The sequence below is a fragment of the Cygnus atratus genome, chromosome 4 (genome assembly GCF_013377495.2).
Source record: "Cygnus atratus isolate AKBS03 ecotype Queensland, Australia chromosome 4, CAtr_DNAZoo_HiC_assembly, whole genome shotgun sequence".
NCBI classification, from domain to species: Eukaryota; Metazoa; Chordata; class Aves; order Anseriformes; family Anatidae; genus Cygnus; species Cygnus atratus.
The window spans coordinates 43,472,299-43,490,028 of record NC_066365.1 but is presented as its reverse complement, the minus strand read 5'-3'; the positions used below and the strand labels follow the sequence as shown (position 1 = coordinate 43,490,028).

The 17,730-nt window shown below is 40.1% G+C and overlaps 1 protein-coding gene across 1 annotated transcript in view; it reads left to right on the top strand.

The window, feature by feature from the left end:
* The window catches only part of SPATA5 (spermatogenesis associated 5), a 191,807-nt gene that overhangs the window by 54,130 nt on the left and 119,947 nt on the right, over positions 1–17,730 (top strand). Inside the window, exon 14 of the mRNA XM_035553149.2 lies at positions 2,716–2,842. Coding sequence (XP_035409042.2) covers positions 2,716–2,842 — 127 coding nt within the window. The remainder of the gene's footprint in view (positions 1–2,715; positions 2,843–17,730) is intronic.

The following is a 17,730-nucleotide window of genomic DNA, read 5'->3' as shown; positions in this document are numbered from 1 at the left end:
GTTGGTATCTCCCCTTAATTGTTTATTGGGTATTATGCCATCAATGATTGCTTAACTGCAATTTTCTGATTATACCCTAATTGTGTCAAAGCCTTTGCAATGTACGTTCCCCTGTAACAGCAGGGGTTTTCTTTAGAGTAAATATTTTTTTTCTTTTTAGTGCGATACTTGTAAGAGAAATGTTTATATTGGGGAAAGATGTAATATCCGTTCTAGCCACCTCTCTTTATAAACAAGCATTTCTCCTTTGTTTCCTTTAAAAAAAAAAAAAAAAAGTTTAGCATCCCCCCCCAAGCCTTCTAGCTTCAGATCATCTCATGTAATTTTAACATTTTGGTCCCAGCCTTAATACTTTTTTTCCCTTTGCTTAGCTTTTTCTTGTGTGTGATCCACGGGGTATAAAGTTGAGTGAATGTGAAACTTGTGCAGGATGGGAGGCCTGAATCCCTCCTGAGACTAGCTTATGTTACAAAGTTGATTTTAATTTCCTTTAAGTTCAGTGTACTTCGAAAAGCATTTACTATCCTTGCACAACACCTGAAGTGTTTTATCACATGCAGCCCCCTGCAAGTCAATGGGGCTGTGACCCAGGGGTATGTTAGAAATGCTCTGATCCCGCTCGGGAGCTTCTAACCTGGCTGCAGCAAACCAGAAAGCTGACAACGAGCTAACCCAAGTCCCTTCTCTAATATTTCTTAGCAACCTAAATATTCTGTTAGCCAACATTTATTATAACCCCTCAAAGATATTTTCCAGGCTAGGTCTGATAAGTTAACTGTTTTGCTCTGGAAAATTACAGAACCAGTTGTAGAATGGGAAAGTTGGAGAGATTATTAGGAGAAAATCTATTGCTTCGCCTCCGAGGTGTTTGGGAAGCTGCAGCAGCTCTGTGGCTAAGTGGGTGCCTCCAGTGCCACATCCACCGGGAAAGCTCTGAACGCTTCTATTTCAGAATGAATATTGCTTTTCAGAAATCAGGAGACTTATTTTGTTAAATTGTACTGGAAAATGTCCGTTTGAGGGTGGAAAAAGTGAAGTTACCCAGCACGCAGAGAGGGAAGCATCACCAGCAGCCCCTTCCCAAGGGCAAAGGGAGAAGTGTGGCCGTGGGCTTTTTCCCCCCAAATGGCACAGGTGTGTGTGGAGGCAGCTGATGTCTGAGCAGTGCCAGGAGCCCTAACTGTGGCTGTCGACAGTGGGGGGCAAAAGCCGGGCTCACGGGGGCTTCACTTCCAGCACCCAGGCGCCAGGAGGAGCTTTGGGGTTGCTTGCCCACAGCCTGGCACCACAGCAGGCACACATCCTGCTCCTTCCAAGCACGGTCCTGGTGGTGGGGCAGCTTTTCTCAGCTTTTCTTGCTTTGTTTCTCTCATTTCCTCTTTTTTTTTTGTTTGTCCTTCCCTCCTCCACCACCTCTCTGACTAGGGGAGAACTGACACCTGTTTACATTATTCTTATAGCTAATGCAGGCTGTAATATACACTTCTTCCATAAATACATACTGAAACACACAGTTTCATCTGTATGTACCTAGAGCTTGGCACTGAAAGGAACACCCATACATCGTTGGTATAGTGCATCTGTATCTGAGCATATACAGTTATCCGTGTGCAGTCCCAGTGTCTCTTAGGTACAGCACCTTTTCAAAAGTAAAACATGAGGTGACGTGCAGTCACCTATTTTTATAATATTTCAGAAATAAAGCCTCTTTATGGAGAATGAAGAAGATGGGATAGTGTAAAGAACACAGCTGTTCATAAGATTTATTACTTGTTGCAACATAGGTCCTTGGTCTCTTGGTGTGATTTATGCATTGTCTTCTGCATCCTTCATTATTCATGTGAATATATGTACGCACGCGTGCATATATATATGTGCACACATACATGATAAATGTCTAGGAAGAAGGTGGTACATCACTTATTCTTTTTTAGATGTTAGAAGATTTAATGAAAGTGAGTTTATTTCTGTAATATGTTTTGCTACATATATTTAAGCAATTCAAGCAATTTGCTGTGAACATTGACATTACCAGAGTTAATTCCAGACTAAAATAAATAAATAAAGCTTAAAATAGTTTATGCCTGGCCTGTTTAGGTTTTTCACATATTGGCGATTTCAAAACTGGAACTTTCTGTTTCTCTTTTTTTTTTCCTGGTATCTGGAAAATCAACTGACCTAAGGACTGACAATGCCATTATGAAGGAGTTGGTCAGCACTCAATTTTTACTCGTTTGATGGGAAGAATACAAAAACGTAGAACAACTCTGCAAAATACATAACTACCTAATTTTTATACTTCATGGGTTGGTGTAAGCACTGACTTGGATGGTGCTGAAAACTAAAGTTTGTTTGACTAGTAAAAAAATCTGCATGGATTCAGTTGTTATAAAAATGTTTATTCCAGACATCCACATTGTGTTAAATCTTTACAGCCTATACAGCAGGGTAGAAAGTAGCAAACCTCAGTTGCTTTTGAAAGATGGTGTGTTATTGAGAAAGGACTAATTCTCTAATTTGCATTTTCTCACTTCATATGACTGATTATTTTGCCTTCAGCTGTTTAAGGTGAAAATAAACATCAGAGTTAAAATAAAGAGAAACTAAGTTTCTGTTGAAACGCTTCTGAAAATTGAAAAGAAAAATGTATTCTTCCTTTTCTCCAAATTTCTGGGAAGGGCAAACTAATGCTAATACTAATTGTTTTTCAATCAGCTCTTCAGGTGCTGGAAATGTAGCAGACCGTGTCTTGGCTCAGTTGTTAACGGAAATGGATGGGATAGAGCAGCTGAAGGACGTGACAATTTTGGCAGCTACAAACAGACCGGACATGATAGACAAGGTACAAATAGATGCAGGGTGGTATATACTGTTCTCTTGAGAAGACCAGTTTCTGGAATAATTCAGTTCTCTTTGTTTACTCTCCAAACTGTTGTCTAATAAATTAATGATTAAGAGTAGATGTTGGGAAATGGTGACAAGGTAAAGGAAAGGTTCATGTCCCTGCCTTTTTTTTTTTCCCTCTTACAAAATTTTAACAGAAACAAAATGTTCTGTGACATTTAAGTATCTGTTTCCTAGAAAAAATTATTCCTAAATCAAGCTCATTGAACTTGTGCAACAACATTTCTGTCAAACTGCTTTTGTGGGTTTTGCTTCTGTTGTGTTTGTTTATGCAAGGGTTTGCTGGACTGTCGGTTTCATTAGTTACTTCCTTTCAAAAGATTAAGCATCTCCTTGGTGCCACTCGCCTGCTGCCAGCAGTAGGGGTTCCAACTGCAGACAGTGCAGTTTCTCCTTAGGTCTCACAGCAGCTCTGCTGGAGCGCAAGTTTGTAAAAACGAAAGGGTTGTAACACAGCAGAAGGCCTCCAAACACAAAACCAACCCAGCAGCCCTCTAGAAAATCCACTTTAAAACAGTCTGTCACTGCTGGGTCTTCTCACAGCTAAGTGCAGCAGACGGACCGGTCTGGGGTGATTTCCTTTGATATGTTTTGTAGCATTGGTAAGGTTCTTCATTCTACAGCTTGTCACCTTCACAACATTCATAATTTGATGACAAGCTAATGAAATTTATTTTTCCTGATCTTTAATAGTGTTTCTTAAAAGTTTTATACATATTTTCCATGTTCCATTTTAAGATATTTCTGGAATAGTGTTTTTTCTGCTGGTCTTGGAGCATTCAGGCATAAAATAGGTACAAATGCATGCTTTTAAAGTAAGGTTCATTTACACATGAAGTCTTGAGGAAAAATAAAACTGTATTTTGGCTCCTGAACACAGCCTCTTTCCTTTCGAACTGAAGGAAGCCACCCAGCTGACAGTGACCTGATAAACGTTCATTTTTGTTAGAATTTTCTAGGTATATGTCAACTGTATTTCCATCACTGATGCAAATTCAGATCTCTTAAAGACGTGACTGAAAGTTTTTATTTTCATCTGATGGTAAAAACTTGACTTCTGTGCATCTGAATTTGGTGGGGTTGATGAGGGGAGCTGTTGCTTCTGAAAAGACCTGTTGATATATCCACTTTTCTAGGAATACTTTGTTTTAACTAAAAGCCAGGAGATGGAGAGGAATAGCGTATCACAGAATAGGTGGCCCAGTCAGAGCAGAGATGGGCTTACGCAGGGATGAGCTAGGTCCTGCAGTGTCACTGAATCAAGGCACCAGTGATACTTGCAGCCAGAAAGGATGAACAGATAACATGTTGTGGAAACCGCTCTGTCAACTCCACCTTCTTTCCTTTCTTGCGTTTATCAGCAACATCTGAAAGCTCTGTGGGTAACAACCTGTAGTAGCCACCACAGGGAAGACTTTTAGGCATTGTGGAGGCTGAGAGGAAGAATATTATACATATGCGTCCCTGCAGAGTGTTAAGGAACTCCCATGGTACAGGGCTGGAAGAAAGGAAACGTAGAACAAGCAGCACGCTTGTGTTCGTATGGCAGTGTTAGGCTGGTAGATTTTAACCCCAATAAAGCTGTTAGTCCTGACCCTAAATGTAAAGAAAAGGTCTATGCTGCATGAGACAGTGCCCCTCAGAGTAGCAAGTTGTGTGATTATAGAAATTGTATTAGCGAGAAACCATAAGTGGGTATTTAAGATATTTTTATACTATTTTTGCTAAGATATAAAGGAAAAAAAAAGTTCTGATAACTTTGCAGAAAGAGTTCACTTATAGAATAACAGAGCAAAATTTCACCAATCCGGAGAAGGGGTTTACACTGATGTTTAAAGGGAGCGGAGAATCACATTTGTGTTGGTATAATGCTCATCATGCTTCATCCAGGCCACACAGGCTACCCCGGTGCAATAGTTGCACATTTTCTTCCCCAGAAAAAAAAAAAAGAAGACTGACACCAGAAAGCATTTGTATTATGACCTTCACTTAATGGGCAGTCTTTCAGTCTGGGTTTATAGTGATGCCCTTGAATGTGTAAAATTTTATTAAATCAATTAATATTTTGTATTGAATAGTAGTTCAACAATGTAGTACAATAAATGTGTCCTCTTTGCATAGATGTATTGTGACTGTACGGTAATTTTTAATGCATGAACTATACATGTTATATAAAGCCACAAGGCAATCCATATTCTTTACTTCCAGGTACTGAGAATATGTTGGGTATAGTTTTTTGTGACTATGTCTTAGATTTTCAAACCAAGAAATGTTTGAGGAGTGCATGCTTTGTAAGTTTTAAATACTTACAAAATCGGTAGTAATTGATTCAATCTTCATTTATGTCTGCTTCTTAATTGATAAATATGTGATGATTAATCTTCTGCACTTTTGAGAAAAGCACATGGGAATATCACATGTAAGGGTATTCCCCTGAGCCTAGTGCAGACACTGTCATCCCTGCAAACACTACATTGTGTTGCTTTTGTGTGGTGAGTAGTTTTGAGTCAGCCTTTATAGAGTTATGTTTAATTTTAAACTTGTTTTGACTTGTTACAAATGTCTGTTAATAAGAAAATTTCTCTAAGATGTCATGATTTAATTGAAATATTATTTCACCCTCAAGTTGTGTCCTGTGTTTGTAGCACGTAGCTACTTTGCATCCCATTCATGCGATGCTGAAAATATTTGGGGATAGTTTCCTTTATTTTTGTAAGAAAATAAAACCAGCACATACCGTTTTCATCCCGTGTATGATGCAGGAAGAGCAGTTTCTTCTAGAAGGGAGATATTCTGGAACAAGATGTTCTGAACACTCTTTGAAAGTGATACAGAAACATAGCACTCTGAGTCAGTAATAATAGTAAAACTTCCCTTCTATTCTTGATTTATTTATTTATTTTACTCTAGATGTAGAATTGATGAGCAATAGTAGGAAAAATATTTTTATTTTTGGTGACTTCTACATTCAAGAGTGATTTTTTTTGCCTAAAAAAAAGTTGCAGTAGTTTTATGGAGCTGCTTGTGATTCAGAGCTTTTCTGTATTCAGATATCAGTTGGCCTAACAAGAGATTTCACTTATGGCTGCAAACCTCACATAAAATATTTTGAGCACCATGGATATTTAGATTAGCTTGAATTAAACGTCTTATGCAGACATACATGGATGAACTTTCTGGTGTAGTCCAAGAGATTTCCACGGAAGAAAACCTACGCCAGTTCAACAGGATTTTGTGGCCTTTTTTTCTCTTGCAATGGTACCTCTGTTTTGCAAGACTTTTAATACCGGGCTTAATTCTTGGGTGAGAAGGGTGAATTGCTATCATTATCTGCCCTTGCAGATATCTTTCTCCTCTTCAGCAGAATTTCGATCTCCCTTAGCCAGGGTATGTAATGAAGGAAGGGAGGCTGTCAGATCCTCGGGGACCTTGGTGAATGTTTCAGCACAGGAAGCAAGATGCGTGCTGCTGCAGCATCAGATAGTTTTACCTCCTGCTGGGTCAAATTTGAATGTCAAACACATTAGCTGAGATGTAAAACACGAGGCGCTGAGTGAAGTGATGGCCTGTGGTATAGGATGACATCCTGGTGCTCCTGACAGCTTCACTTCTCCTTGTCATGGGGTGCAGAAAAGATGTATCCTCAAATATTCTATTTGCATAAGAATGACAGGATGTGATAGGACAAACGAAGATTAACGAGATGCTGTGCCGTCAGTGTTGCCCATTGTCTCTAGATTGATGATGGTCTGGATTTCATCGGTGTTTGTGGGCTCGAATCAGAAACTGTACTGGTACAGTGAATACCGAAGAACTGGATCTTTAAAAATGCTGGTTTAGTGCAGGGGAACTTGGCTTCTCATCTTGAAGTATCCTGCGTGCTAGTATAAGAGCATGTGCTCTGTGGTTTGTGCCAGCACAGAGGATTTTTGCTGCCTCCTTTTGCACTTTTATTTTGCTTTCAAAAACTTTGTACTCCCCAGCCTTCCTCCTCACTTTCTTTCTCTACCTTCACCCCCAAGGCATGGGTCCATGCTGTTCTGCAGAGAAGCACTAGAGAAGCCCTGTTGGCTTCAATGTATTAGTCACTGGGGTTGAATTCAGCTTATTTAGTTTAAGAATTGTGTGGATACTGAGTTGTCTGTTCTGCTTATGTGAACAAAATAAAACTGCAGCCTGTATTCTTCCTAGCAACTGCCAAGTATGGGGAAAGAGAATAAAAGTCTCTTCCCCTGTGGTTCATTTGGGTTTTGGATGAGTTCTTTTGGTCAGAAAAGTCAAACAGAGGTTCAACAAGTTGATCTGACCCTTAAAATGTTGATTACTGTTTAGCTTTGGGACAACCTTAACTTAAAGTGGCTTGTTTTGATGAAAATAAAAAAAAATGCGTGATAGAGCCATTTGGCAGAATCAGTAAAGAAATTATAATTTCTTGCCTGCAGCAAAAGTAAATAATCTTTCCTCTTTAAAAACATCAAAGTTCTGTCTTTCTGAAGGCTTATGGAAGAAATTCAAATATTTAGGTTTGCCGTTTTACAAGTTAAAAGAAATAGGAAAGAATCTTGCATATTTATTCCTTATTGTCTGGCAATGTGTGTGTGCTGTTATAAAGCAGGTGACGCTGCAAGCATGCTTAGCAGTCAGATGCAGTGGCACTAACTCAGCTCACTGCCATGTTCTATATTCTTATGTTTACATGTTTACCTATCTGTGATACCCGTTTTGGTCAGATATGTTTTACGAAAGGGCCTTCCTGTGTTACAGCCTGACTTGGTAGGATTTCACGCTTCCCAAATACGGTGTGGGACTGTGGAGTTAGGAGCCGCGTTACCCACCAGCTGTGTGCTGTGTTCCTCTCTGTAACCCCCTGTCCTGAAGATTGGTCCAAGATCATAGCTCCAGGTTGGAAGGGGCCCTGGGGGTCTCTTGGTCCAAACTCCTGCTTGGGCAGGGCCAACTTCAGTGTTGCTCAGGGCTCGTCCAGGAGACCTCTGAGTTTCTCCAAGGATGGAGATTTCACAGCCTCTCTGGGCACCTGCTCCATGTTTGACCATCCTCACCATGAAGAGTGTGTTTCTTTCTTTTCCTTCTATCTAGCAGTCTAGCTTGCTGCAACCTGTGCCTCTCGCCCTGGTGTGTACCTCTGAGAAGAGGGTGGTGCCATCAGCTCTACAAACCATCCTACCTCTCCCTGCTGCTTTAGGTACTTCAACATGGGTAGAATTGTACATAGAATTGTGAAGGGGAACTGCTAAACGGCTTTAGGACTCTAGAGAGGGAAATTTAAGTATTTCTGCCTGTTCATCGTGCTCTGCATTGGGTTTGGTTTGAGGAGAAGCAGTCAGGTGAGCTGAGTCCCAGCTGGGGAGCTGGGATATGCCTCTGACTGCCACTTCTCAGTATTGCCTCGATGTCGATTTCATCCAGGTTTGGAAGACCAGTGGCACAAGAGTTGGGTGCCTTTTAGAAGTAGACAGCGTTGGGATGTGTAAGGCTTGGCAAAATATTTCATGATAGTTGGACAAACTAGTACCAAGTAAACACCAGTTAGAGTGAAATCTTGTTATTTATTTGATTTGGTACTGCTAGGTTACTAGAGTAACCTACTCCATTCTGGGGACCACTGGGGATAACTAACAAGTAATTTTTTAAACTACATGCCTTGCTTGATATCATATTACTGAAATCAGTCTTCATTTGTATATAGGCTTTGTAGTCATCACTAGAATAGGACAGGTGGGAATGTATTTCAGAATAGCAATCAAAGCATGTAAATGCAATCACCATGCCTCTCCATACTGCTGAACCATTATTTTTTTTCTTTTTTCAAATATATATATATATTTTTTACTTTAAACACTGAAATGCCTCTCTGCTCGTCAAAGGGCACTCCTCATATTATTCTAAAGCCCTGGGATTAAAAATAGAGGAGAGAGATTTTGTGTCTTGTGACTTTTTAGTCAGCCAGCACCTAGAGTGCTTACATCATTTTGCCCAGGTGCAAGCATGGTTCTTTGAAATAACAGAAGATGTGGGATTTCTTTTGAAGACAAGATTGTTCTGGAGCATATAATAAATTTTCAGAAAATGAAGCTTTAGGGAAAAATGATATCGAACTACATGCCATTGAAAAAAGGATCTGATATTCTGAAATCGTTTCACAATCTTGGCACCATCACATTTTCCTTCAACTGGTTTTCTCTGGTATGTGTTTGGGTTTTACCCTTAATGCTGTTAAACTTGCAATTCTGACCAGGGCCAAGAGGTGCTCTGGAAAGTAGCTGTTTCTCAGAGTCTAATCTTGCCATTATTAATATAAGTTGTTTACATTTTAGGGTGATTAAGAGCTTTATAAGTTTGTTTAAAAGAAGAAAGGTAAAAGAGTAAGTGAAATGATTTTAAGATTGTCACAAATTCTTTTCACCTGCCAAACTGAAAAGTCTAAATAGACACAGATGATGAGCACCGCTGTTTACTGGCCAAGACCTCTAAGTTGATGATTTGAGGCTGGATTGCAGAGCGAACCGAGAATCCCTAAAGAGCTTTACCACCCTGTTTGAATGTTGAGGCAGTTTCTGTGTTCGTGGGCATATTTATGAAGTTTCTCTTTAAGTCAAGAACTGGGTTTTAAGATTCACCTGAAGCTCTCTCCTCCCCACCCCCCTCGCTGATGAAAACTTTGTTTTCTCACCAGTACAGCAAATAAAATATTTCCAGGTGTGCAAAAGTGATTTTTGTTTCCAGCATCGATTGTCAGAGTGTGGAGGACTGAGTAGTAAATCAGCCTTAAGGCTGCTCTGGTTTTAAAAAACAAAATCTTAGTGGTGACAGCTGAAGAGCACAGTGACTTTTTCACTCAAGATTTATTACTTGCCTGAAAAGAAGGGTTGGAGGGAAAACTTGCTGGGCTGCATATTTTCTCCTTTAACAGATATAGTATAGGGCCAGGATAAATTGGCTTTATTTTGTCTGTGAAAACATACAACTAAACAGTGTATGTAAAAATATAATAGTTTTACTTCAAATAGAACAGAAAAGTAAATATGCCTGCTCTTATTCTTTATAACGGAAAGCATTCCTTACATTGACGAAGTCATGTATTTTAGCATCACTAATAACTTCCATAAACTTCTCTGCAACACGTGCCAGAAAACTGATTTGAAGGTATCAAGGCGTATTTATTTAATTTGGAAAAGTAAAAAAAATAAATAAATAAAGGGAGGGTAAAGGCCATGGGCCAAAGTTTGTTCTTATTTGTACCTCCCAGCCTCATGAAGTCCAGATGAGGAGCACAACAGGTCAGAAAGCGTCCAACTTATTAACAAAGCAGGAAATTTGAAAGGTTCTCAGACTGGTCTGTGTGTGAATAGCATCCTCAGTTCAATGAGTCTGTAACGGTGATACCAGATTGTTATGTGGTTTTGTGTTTCTTTCTTTCAATTGTATCATGAAAATGATGCCAAGAGAACATGAGAACATATGTTTTGAGGTTAACATGAATCGTACCTCTAAAAATGAAGTGGATTTGAGCAGTACCTATAAATGAGGTATAAAATCCTAAACATTGGGTTAGGTCATCTGTATTCTTCATGTGCGTTTAATGCGAAACAAAGCACCTTTATCTAGAGAAGCAATACCAATTTTATGGTGAAGTTTCATGTACCTGTACAGTGAGTTTTAACCCCTAAAACTTGTGCAACTGCTTGTAAAGGCACAGGTTTTAGCTTCCTATGTGAATTACTTGAGAACAGCCCACGGGATGCTAACCTCTTCCTGCTAAATCCTTCCAGTTTGCTCGTGTCAAGTGTTGGGGTCGCGTGGAGGAGGGTGCAGCTGGGGTGCTGAGCTTGGCTCGGTTCCTGAGGGAGCATCCTCAGGAGCTGTCGAGGCCTCGGTGACGTGTGGCTGGGGATCAGTGCTCCATGGCAGATGAGCAAAGCGCAGCGAAGCGTATTTCACAGTCAATGTGTTGGACGGCATGAGTCTCCTTATATTTAATAAGCTTCATTAGGGTAGCGATAACAGTTAAGGAAGAGACGTTCCAAGAGGACTTGCTTTTTAAATATTTGTGGAATGACTCTGGAAAGGATGTTAGTGTGGTCCTTTGAGCTACAGAGCTAGAGCAATGGCCGCAATTAGCGTACTTGGGCTGTGGCCACAGACCCATTTAGGGCTTGGTTTGCGCTTGGTCTTCTGCCCAGCCTTCCTCTTTGTGGATGAAGCGTGCAGTATGCATGTAGTTTTTTGTGTATGCTATATTAAAATCGCAGTACAGAGCGTGTTGTGTTTGTTGAGCACTCGTGAATTCAGAACTGCCATAGGTGAGGTTTCATGTACAACCTCCGTTCACTCTTCGTTGTGCATGTGCATCATCATGCCATCTTTAATTACCTTAATTAGTGTTATTCATTGTGCATGATTAATTAAATTGCATTAATTTAGAAAATTATTTTTACAAGTCATTATGATGGCCTCTGCTTTAATTGCCCTACTACTTACATTTCCTTACGTTTAAGAGCTTTGATTTACACTGTTTCAAATCAGGTGAACAATTACTAGTTTCTGGAGTGAGCATCCAGAGCCCCTGGTGTAGTATCCTATTGGTATCTTCATGGTTATCAGCAGTACAGGACCCTCTAGGTCTGCCATAGAAAACTTGTTTGCTTGAAATAATTGGTAAATTGACGACAGTATTCAACTCCTTTGCTGTTCTTTGTGGTGCCTACTAGGCAAGAATGGGACTTTCACCTGCTATCCAAGATGTTTTCTGAGAATATAGGAATAGGTAGATAAATGACTTTTCCAGTAGTAATGTTTCTTCTAATGTTCCATAGCCGTAAGTCTTTCCTCGTGTCATCTCCATATTCAGTTTGCCTTCTCTCTCTTTATCCAGTATCTTCTTGGTTTGTTTTTCCTTTATCTCCTGACCTCTTGACCTTCAGCAAACTATCATCTATCCTCAGTATGATCCTTGCTCCTAGTTTTTTCGCTCCATTGATGTCAACTTTTTCGCCTGTTCTTGCATGTGTTTTGTTTTTCATAGTCTTTCTGCCAAAATCTGTAGTTCTTCTCAGTCATCTGAATAATCTCCCCAGGTTTCTATCTCATTTTATCTGCCTGCCCTGCCAGGATTCTCCATTTCTGTTTCCTTCTGGGTTCCCATAATTAGTCCTTTCTTAATCAGCCTCGGTTTTGCCCCAGTGTTCAAACTCTTGGTTTCAGTGTTTTCATTCCTCATATCTGTCTCTTGTTCCTTCCAGTGTCAGCTCTGGTATCCTCTTTCTCCTCCTCCTGCTTGACTAGATTCAGGCAACTCCAGTGAGAGGAGAGGTCATTTTCCTGCTGTAATTTCGGGAGCCTGGATGCAACATGGCCTGCAGACTCCTTGAGTCTTGGTAGTTTCAGTCTTTCAGTGGTCAAAACTTGGAAAATGTATCTGCTAAATGTCAAGAAGCCTCACAAAGCTTTTTCAAATTAAGACACAGACACAGATTTCTAGGTTGGAAGAGACCTCAAGATCATCGAGTCCGACCTAACACTAAGTCCTCCACTAAACCATATCGCTAAGCTCTACATCTAAACGTCTTTTAAAGACCTCCAGGGATGGTGACTCCGCCACCTCCCTGGGCAGCCCGTTCCAATGCTTAATAACCCTTTCAGTAAAGAAGTACTTCCTAACATCCAACCTAAACCTCCCCTGTCGCAACTTTAGCCCATTCCCCCTCGTCCTGTCACCAGGCACGTGGGAGAACAGACCAACCCCCACCTCGCTACAGCCTCCTTTAAGGTACCTGTAGAGAGCGATAAGGTCGCCCCTGAGCCTCCTCTTCTCCAGGCTGAACAAGCCCAGCTCCCTCAGCCGCTCCTCGTAAGACTTGTTCTCCAGACCCCTCACCAGCTTGGTCGCCCTTCTCTGGACTCGCTCGAGCACGTCCATGTCCTTCCTGTAGCGAGGGGCCCAAAACTGAACACAGTACTCAAGGTGCGGCCTCACCAGAGCCGAGTACAGGGGCACAATCACTTCCCTAGACCTGCTGGCCACACTGCTTCTTATACAGGCCAGGATGCTGTTGGCCTTCTTGGCCACCTGAGCACACTGCTGGCTCATATTCAGCTGCCTATCAACCAATACTCCCAGGTCCTTCTCGGCCAGGCAGCTTTCCAGCCACTCATCTCCCAGCCTGTAGCGCTGCTTGGGGTTGTTGCACCCCAGGTGCAGGACCCGGCACTTGGCCTTGTTGAACTTCATACAGTTGATGAACTTCATACGGTTGATGTTTTACAGTTAAGATGTTTCAAATCCTTCTAACGTGGTCAGATCTCAAGACCTCCCTCCAAAGGTTAGGGTGAAGTCATTTTATTAAGTTTTTAAAATTATAAACAAAGCGACATATTTTTCCTGGTCTCCTTCTCATGCAACAGCTGAAATGTTTTGACTGGAACATTACAAAACAAATCAGTTGAAGGCAGTCAGCCAGTTTGGAAAGGACAAGAAGGTCAAAGCTCATAATAGCATAAACTACTAAATGCGTGACCTTATAGAAGTCACCCATCATTTTACATAATAATAAGTGCTGATACTTCTCTCTCCCCTAATAGAGTGAAAGATGTTTTAGTAAAAATGGAAGTCATGGTGAAGCAAAAGGCTTAGCGTTGTCCGTACCCCTGGTTTTGTATTCATCTCACTTGAGTACAGCTTGGGACTATGCTGGGAGAGAGGAGCAGGAGGTGGCTGGTGTACAGTTTCACTGTTTGCTTGTACACGTTAAGGTGGTGACCTCTTATGTTTTAGTTTTAGGTTTAGAAAATCTCTGAACCTCAGAGCTTTATAATGAGCAAGTTGGAACATGATCAAACTTTCTACATTAGCAAGGGGCTCCGAAGAGCTGTTGAATGTAGGGATTAGTTGATATGCACTTGTTTCTCAGTAACGATATCGGTAAGCTTTTGGTTAAGGCTCTTTATGGATATTGGATGTTATCATTAGCCCATTCAGTTGATGAGTAGTATCTTTTTTGTGAAATTTCTACGGGGAGAAGGAAAAATAGGACTTTATAGGCAGTTTCCACTAGCTGTTTTTTTTTTTCATGTTGAAAGAGCTCCAACTTTACATTTTATTTGCTCCAGCAGTGATAAAAGCTGATGTCTTAGACATCTAACGTACTGCTTAGGCACAAGTAGAAATACCATTCGTGTGCAGTAAGTATAACAACAAAAGAGAATGGGTTTGTTTAAGAAAAACGTGTTCTTTTTATAAGATCTTAGTTATTAAAAAAAGACTTAACATCAAACTAAATGAATGCAGTACTGTAATAATATAGTATTAAAGAAAAAAGGAACGATCTGAGTCATTGATTCATAGTATATCATTTTCATAAGGTATGTGGAAGGTTTGTTATGCATATGTGCAGGAGCGCAAAGCTAGGGCTCTGTTCTCATCCAAATGAGACATTAACATCTCTTGTGATCAGTGCAAGCTTGGTGGATGACTTTGTAGGTCACCAGAGTACCTCAGGGTTGCATATGCCAATGTAGTTTAATAACAAAAGCTTATTTGAAGCTCCGTGTATTTGATGTATTTACAACTGTAGAAACTGTCTCAGAATCACAAGTGTTTCCTAAATTTTTAAAATAGCCTAGAAAATCATGTAAACTACAAGGTCTTTGAAGCTGCTTGAGAGAGAAGTGTCTGAAAGTCAAATGCGTATTTTGATTCAGTGGTGCCAAGCAACGGTCGATACGAGTCCACTCTTCAGTTCTGAAAATCTGAAGTGACTGCTCCTTTTGGGGCTTGAGTCTGTTACACGTTCTTACTTAGCTGAAGAATTTAATTAAACAGGGTGTAGTTACTTCTTTTGTTGGAATTGCAAGTGCACACCATCCATGGTGAATTAAGCTTTGTGTTACAGAGAAACATGTTTATGCCAGGCATACAGAAAAGAGTTTAAAACAGCTCTTGCTACTTCAGATAGGATGCATAGTTCATTTTCCCATTAATATCTTCATTCTAAATTATAATTCCAGCATAACAATTATATTATAAAAAGATGTTTTGGGGAAGAGAAAAATCTGTTATGAAATTAATTGTATGCATTAAATTCACACTGCTAACTACTGGTATCTTTTCCCTGTAAACTCATATCAACACCTGTAACTTTGTAAAACAAGTCTTTTTCATTCCCATGCCCCTCCAGTTCTTTTTTTCCCCACATCTGCTTTGTTTTTTCCTGCACAGGGAGTTTTGCTTTGGAAACTGTGTTTGGAAACTGGGTTGGCAAGATGATAAAAAAGGATGACAGAACTTGTACCAATGCCACCAGAGGGGTTTTTTTAGGTGAAGACAAAGAGACAGAGAACTAATGAAGTATGATGATAAATAGAGGTAAATAAACCTGTTGAAACATTGGCCTGTTTCTTCAGAGGGTTGCAGCCATTGCTGGCTTAGACATTATGGCATGTGTATACGAATATGCTTCTGTGCTGCTTGCCAGAATATCTTCCAGAACCCTGCGAAGAGAAGGCAAAGTAAGTACCTATCACTTCACAGATGGAAGAGATAAAGTGAAACATCACTGCAGTGCTCTTGTTGATGTTTCATCGACAAGTCAAAAAAAAATAAATAAACACAAAAAAATCTGACAAAAAACAAAACCACCACCAATAAACAACAACAGAACAGCTCTGTGGGTATTTTAGAGCGTGTTTCCAAACAGAGGTGGTGATAATTTTTCTTATTTTCTCACAGAAGACTCAGGATTTATGCTTTTCATTCCAAACTATGCCTCTGTTTCCTAGTTGTATGTTTCTCTGTGCTCTGTTTCTAGCAAAGCAGCTTGCTCTCAAAGTAGCTGATATGCAAATCTGAAACTTCACCTTTCCCTTGTGCACACCCTTCCACCTTGCTATGAAGTTATGTAATCCTTTCGTTAAAATAAGTCAACTTCTGAAAAACTGGAATAGGTGAGCAAGGTGGCTCTATGCAAAATGAGAGGAAAGCCAACTGTTCCTTATACCAAAGCTTTTTTATGTCTTTGGTCATCCTTGCTGCCCTTTCCTGAACCTTTTCCAGATTTTCTATATCCTTTTTGAGAGAAATGCATACATTTGAGTGACTGCATACGATATCCAAGGATTGGGTGAAACGTGGATTTGTATGGGTGCGTAGTGGTGCTTTCTGTTTTCGTTCTTTACTCTGTTATTAGCAGTATGCAATTTTGAACACTTGATTTGCTTGTTTGACTGCAGCCAAGCATCAGGCTGAAGTTTTCATGACTGTTTGTTAAAACTAGAAAGTCTGTCTCTTAAGTGGTAATGGTTCATGAGAGCCTATCCTTTTATACGTGAATGGAAGACTGAATTTCCCATCTTCATCACTTCACATTTACTTTTACTGAATATTGTTCGGCTGCGAAGTCTCCTGAGATTGTTGGAGGGTTCTTCACCCTCAGTCTTCCTCCTTGTTACTTTGAATAACTGTTTCATCAAAAGTCATGGCTCCTGTATTATATCATTTCTTTGGTATTAACCTTGATAAATGAGATGTAAATTTTATACAGGAAAAATAGATGAGACAAAAGGATCTGTATTGTGTCTCTATAGAGAGGTAACATAGGAAAGGCCTCTACCCTGCCAGTGCATGCTGTTATCTGAAGACAGTTCCTGAGAAGCACAGCTGGACTTGCTGAAAAACAGAGTGAGAGATAAAGCATCGCACAATATAATGAACTTAGAGAATTTGAATTCCTTCACACTGTTGTACAAGGATTCCGAAAAGGAAGGGGAGAAAAACAATAAGCATGGCAATGTGTTTTCTTTCTACTCTGTCTTATTGTCAGAAATGACCACGTGAGGTGCAGGTTCTGGTGTTTATATCTCTGGAGTTAAGTCTTTTGACTGGAAAAAAAAAAATCATGGATTGGCTTCCAGCAGGCTGAGAAATCTATTGTTTTCTACAAAGCATGCTTTTCTGTTAGAGCAATTGCGAACTAGTCAGCATTTATTCAAAATAAGCATGCTATTTCAAGTAGAAGAAAAACAAAACAAGAAAAAAAGATATTTTTTCTTAAAGGGGAAAAAATATTCTAGAAGGAGGCTGTCTTCATACCACAGTCTACCTTGTCATTGTGTGGAGAACATGAGCGTGCCGATCTTTTCGTGAAGGTGGAAGTAGTGAAACAGCCAGCCAGTGGGGGCATCTAGCTGGTGTGGGGAAAAGGTATCTGTAAGAAAAAACATGTCTTTACGGTGGGCTCCCGTGCGTGCAGAAAAATGCTGAATGCCAGCCCAGTCTGGGGGGAAAAAGCACGCCTGACAACGGTACAGCAAATGGAGGCTATCACAGAATTGGGTCTTGTAGACGGAGAGAGTATATTTAAGGTTGTAAATAGCTTAACTCTGCTCCAGAAGTTGTTTTTCTTAGCTGTGAATATTTTCTGCAGAAGTCACTGAGCGAGAAGAGGCAGCGTTAGCCAGTTCGTGAGGCAAGTCTTATTCCATTACTTAACAGGGAGGCACGTGAGATATGTAAGCAAGAACACACGCCAGGGTGTGTGTGTTCATCAGTCAACATATGAGGTGTGTGTAATTGGCAAACGCACACCTTGGAACATGTTACTGCACTTATAAAATGGCCATTTATTTTAGTTTTATTAAGGAATGCAAGTACTCTGTGCTAGCTTACAAAATTCTCTCTTAAATTGGAACACATTCTTTCATACATTAAATAGTGAAGTGTGTTAAAGTCTTTAAATACTTGGTTTAGTGTTTAAGTACTATTTTGATCTGATATCTGAGCTTCTGTATTGTCTTCATGCACTAACGATGCCT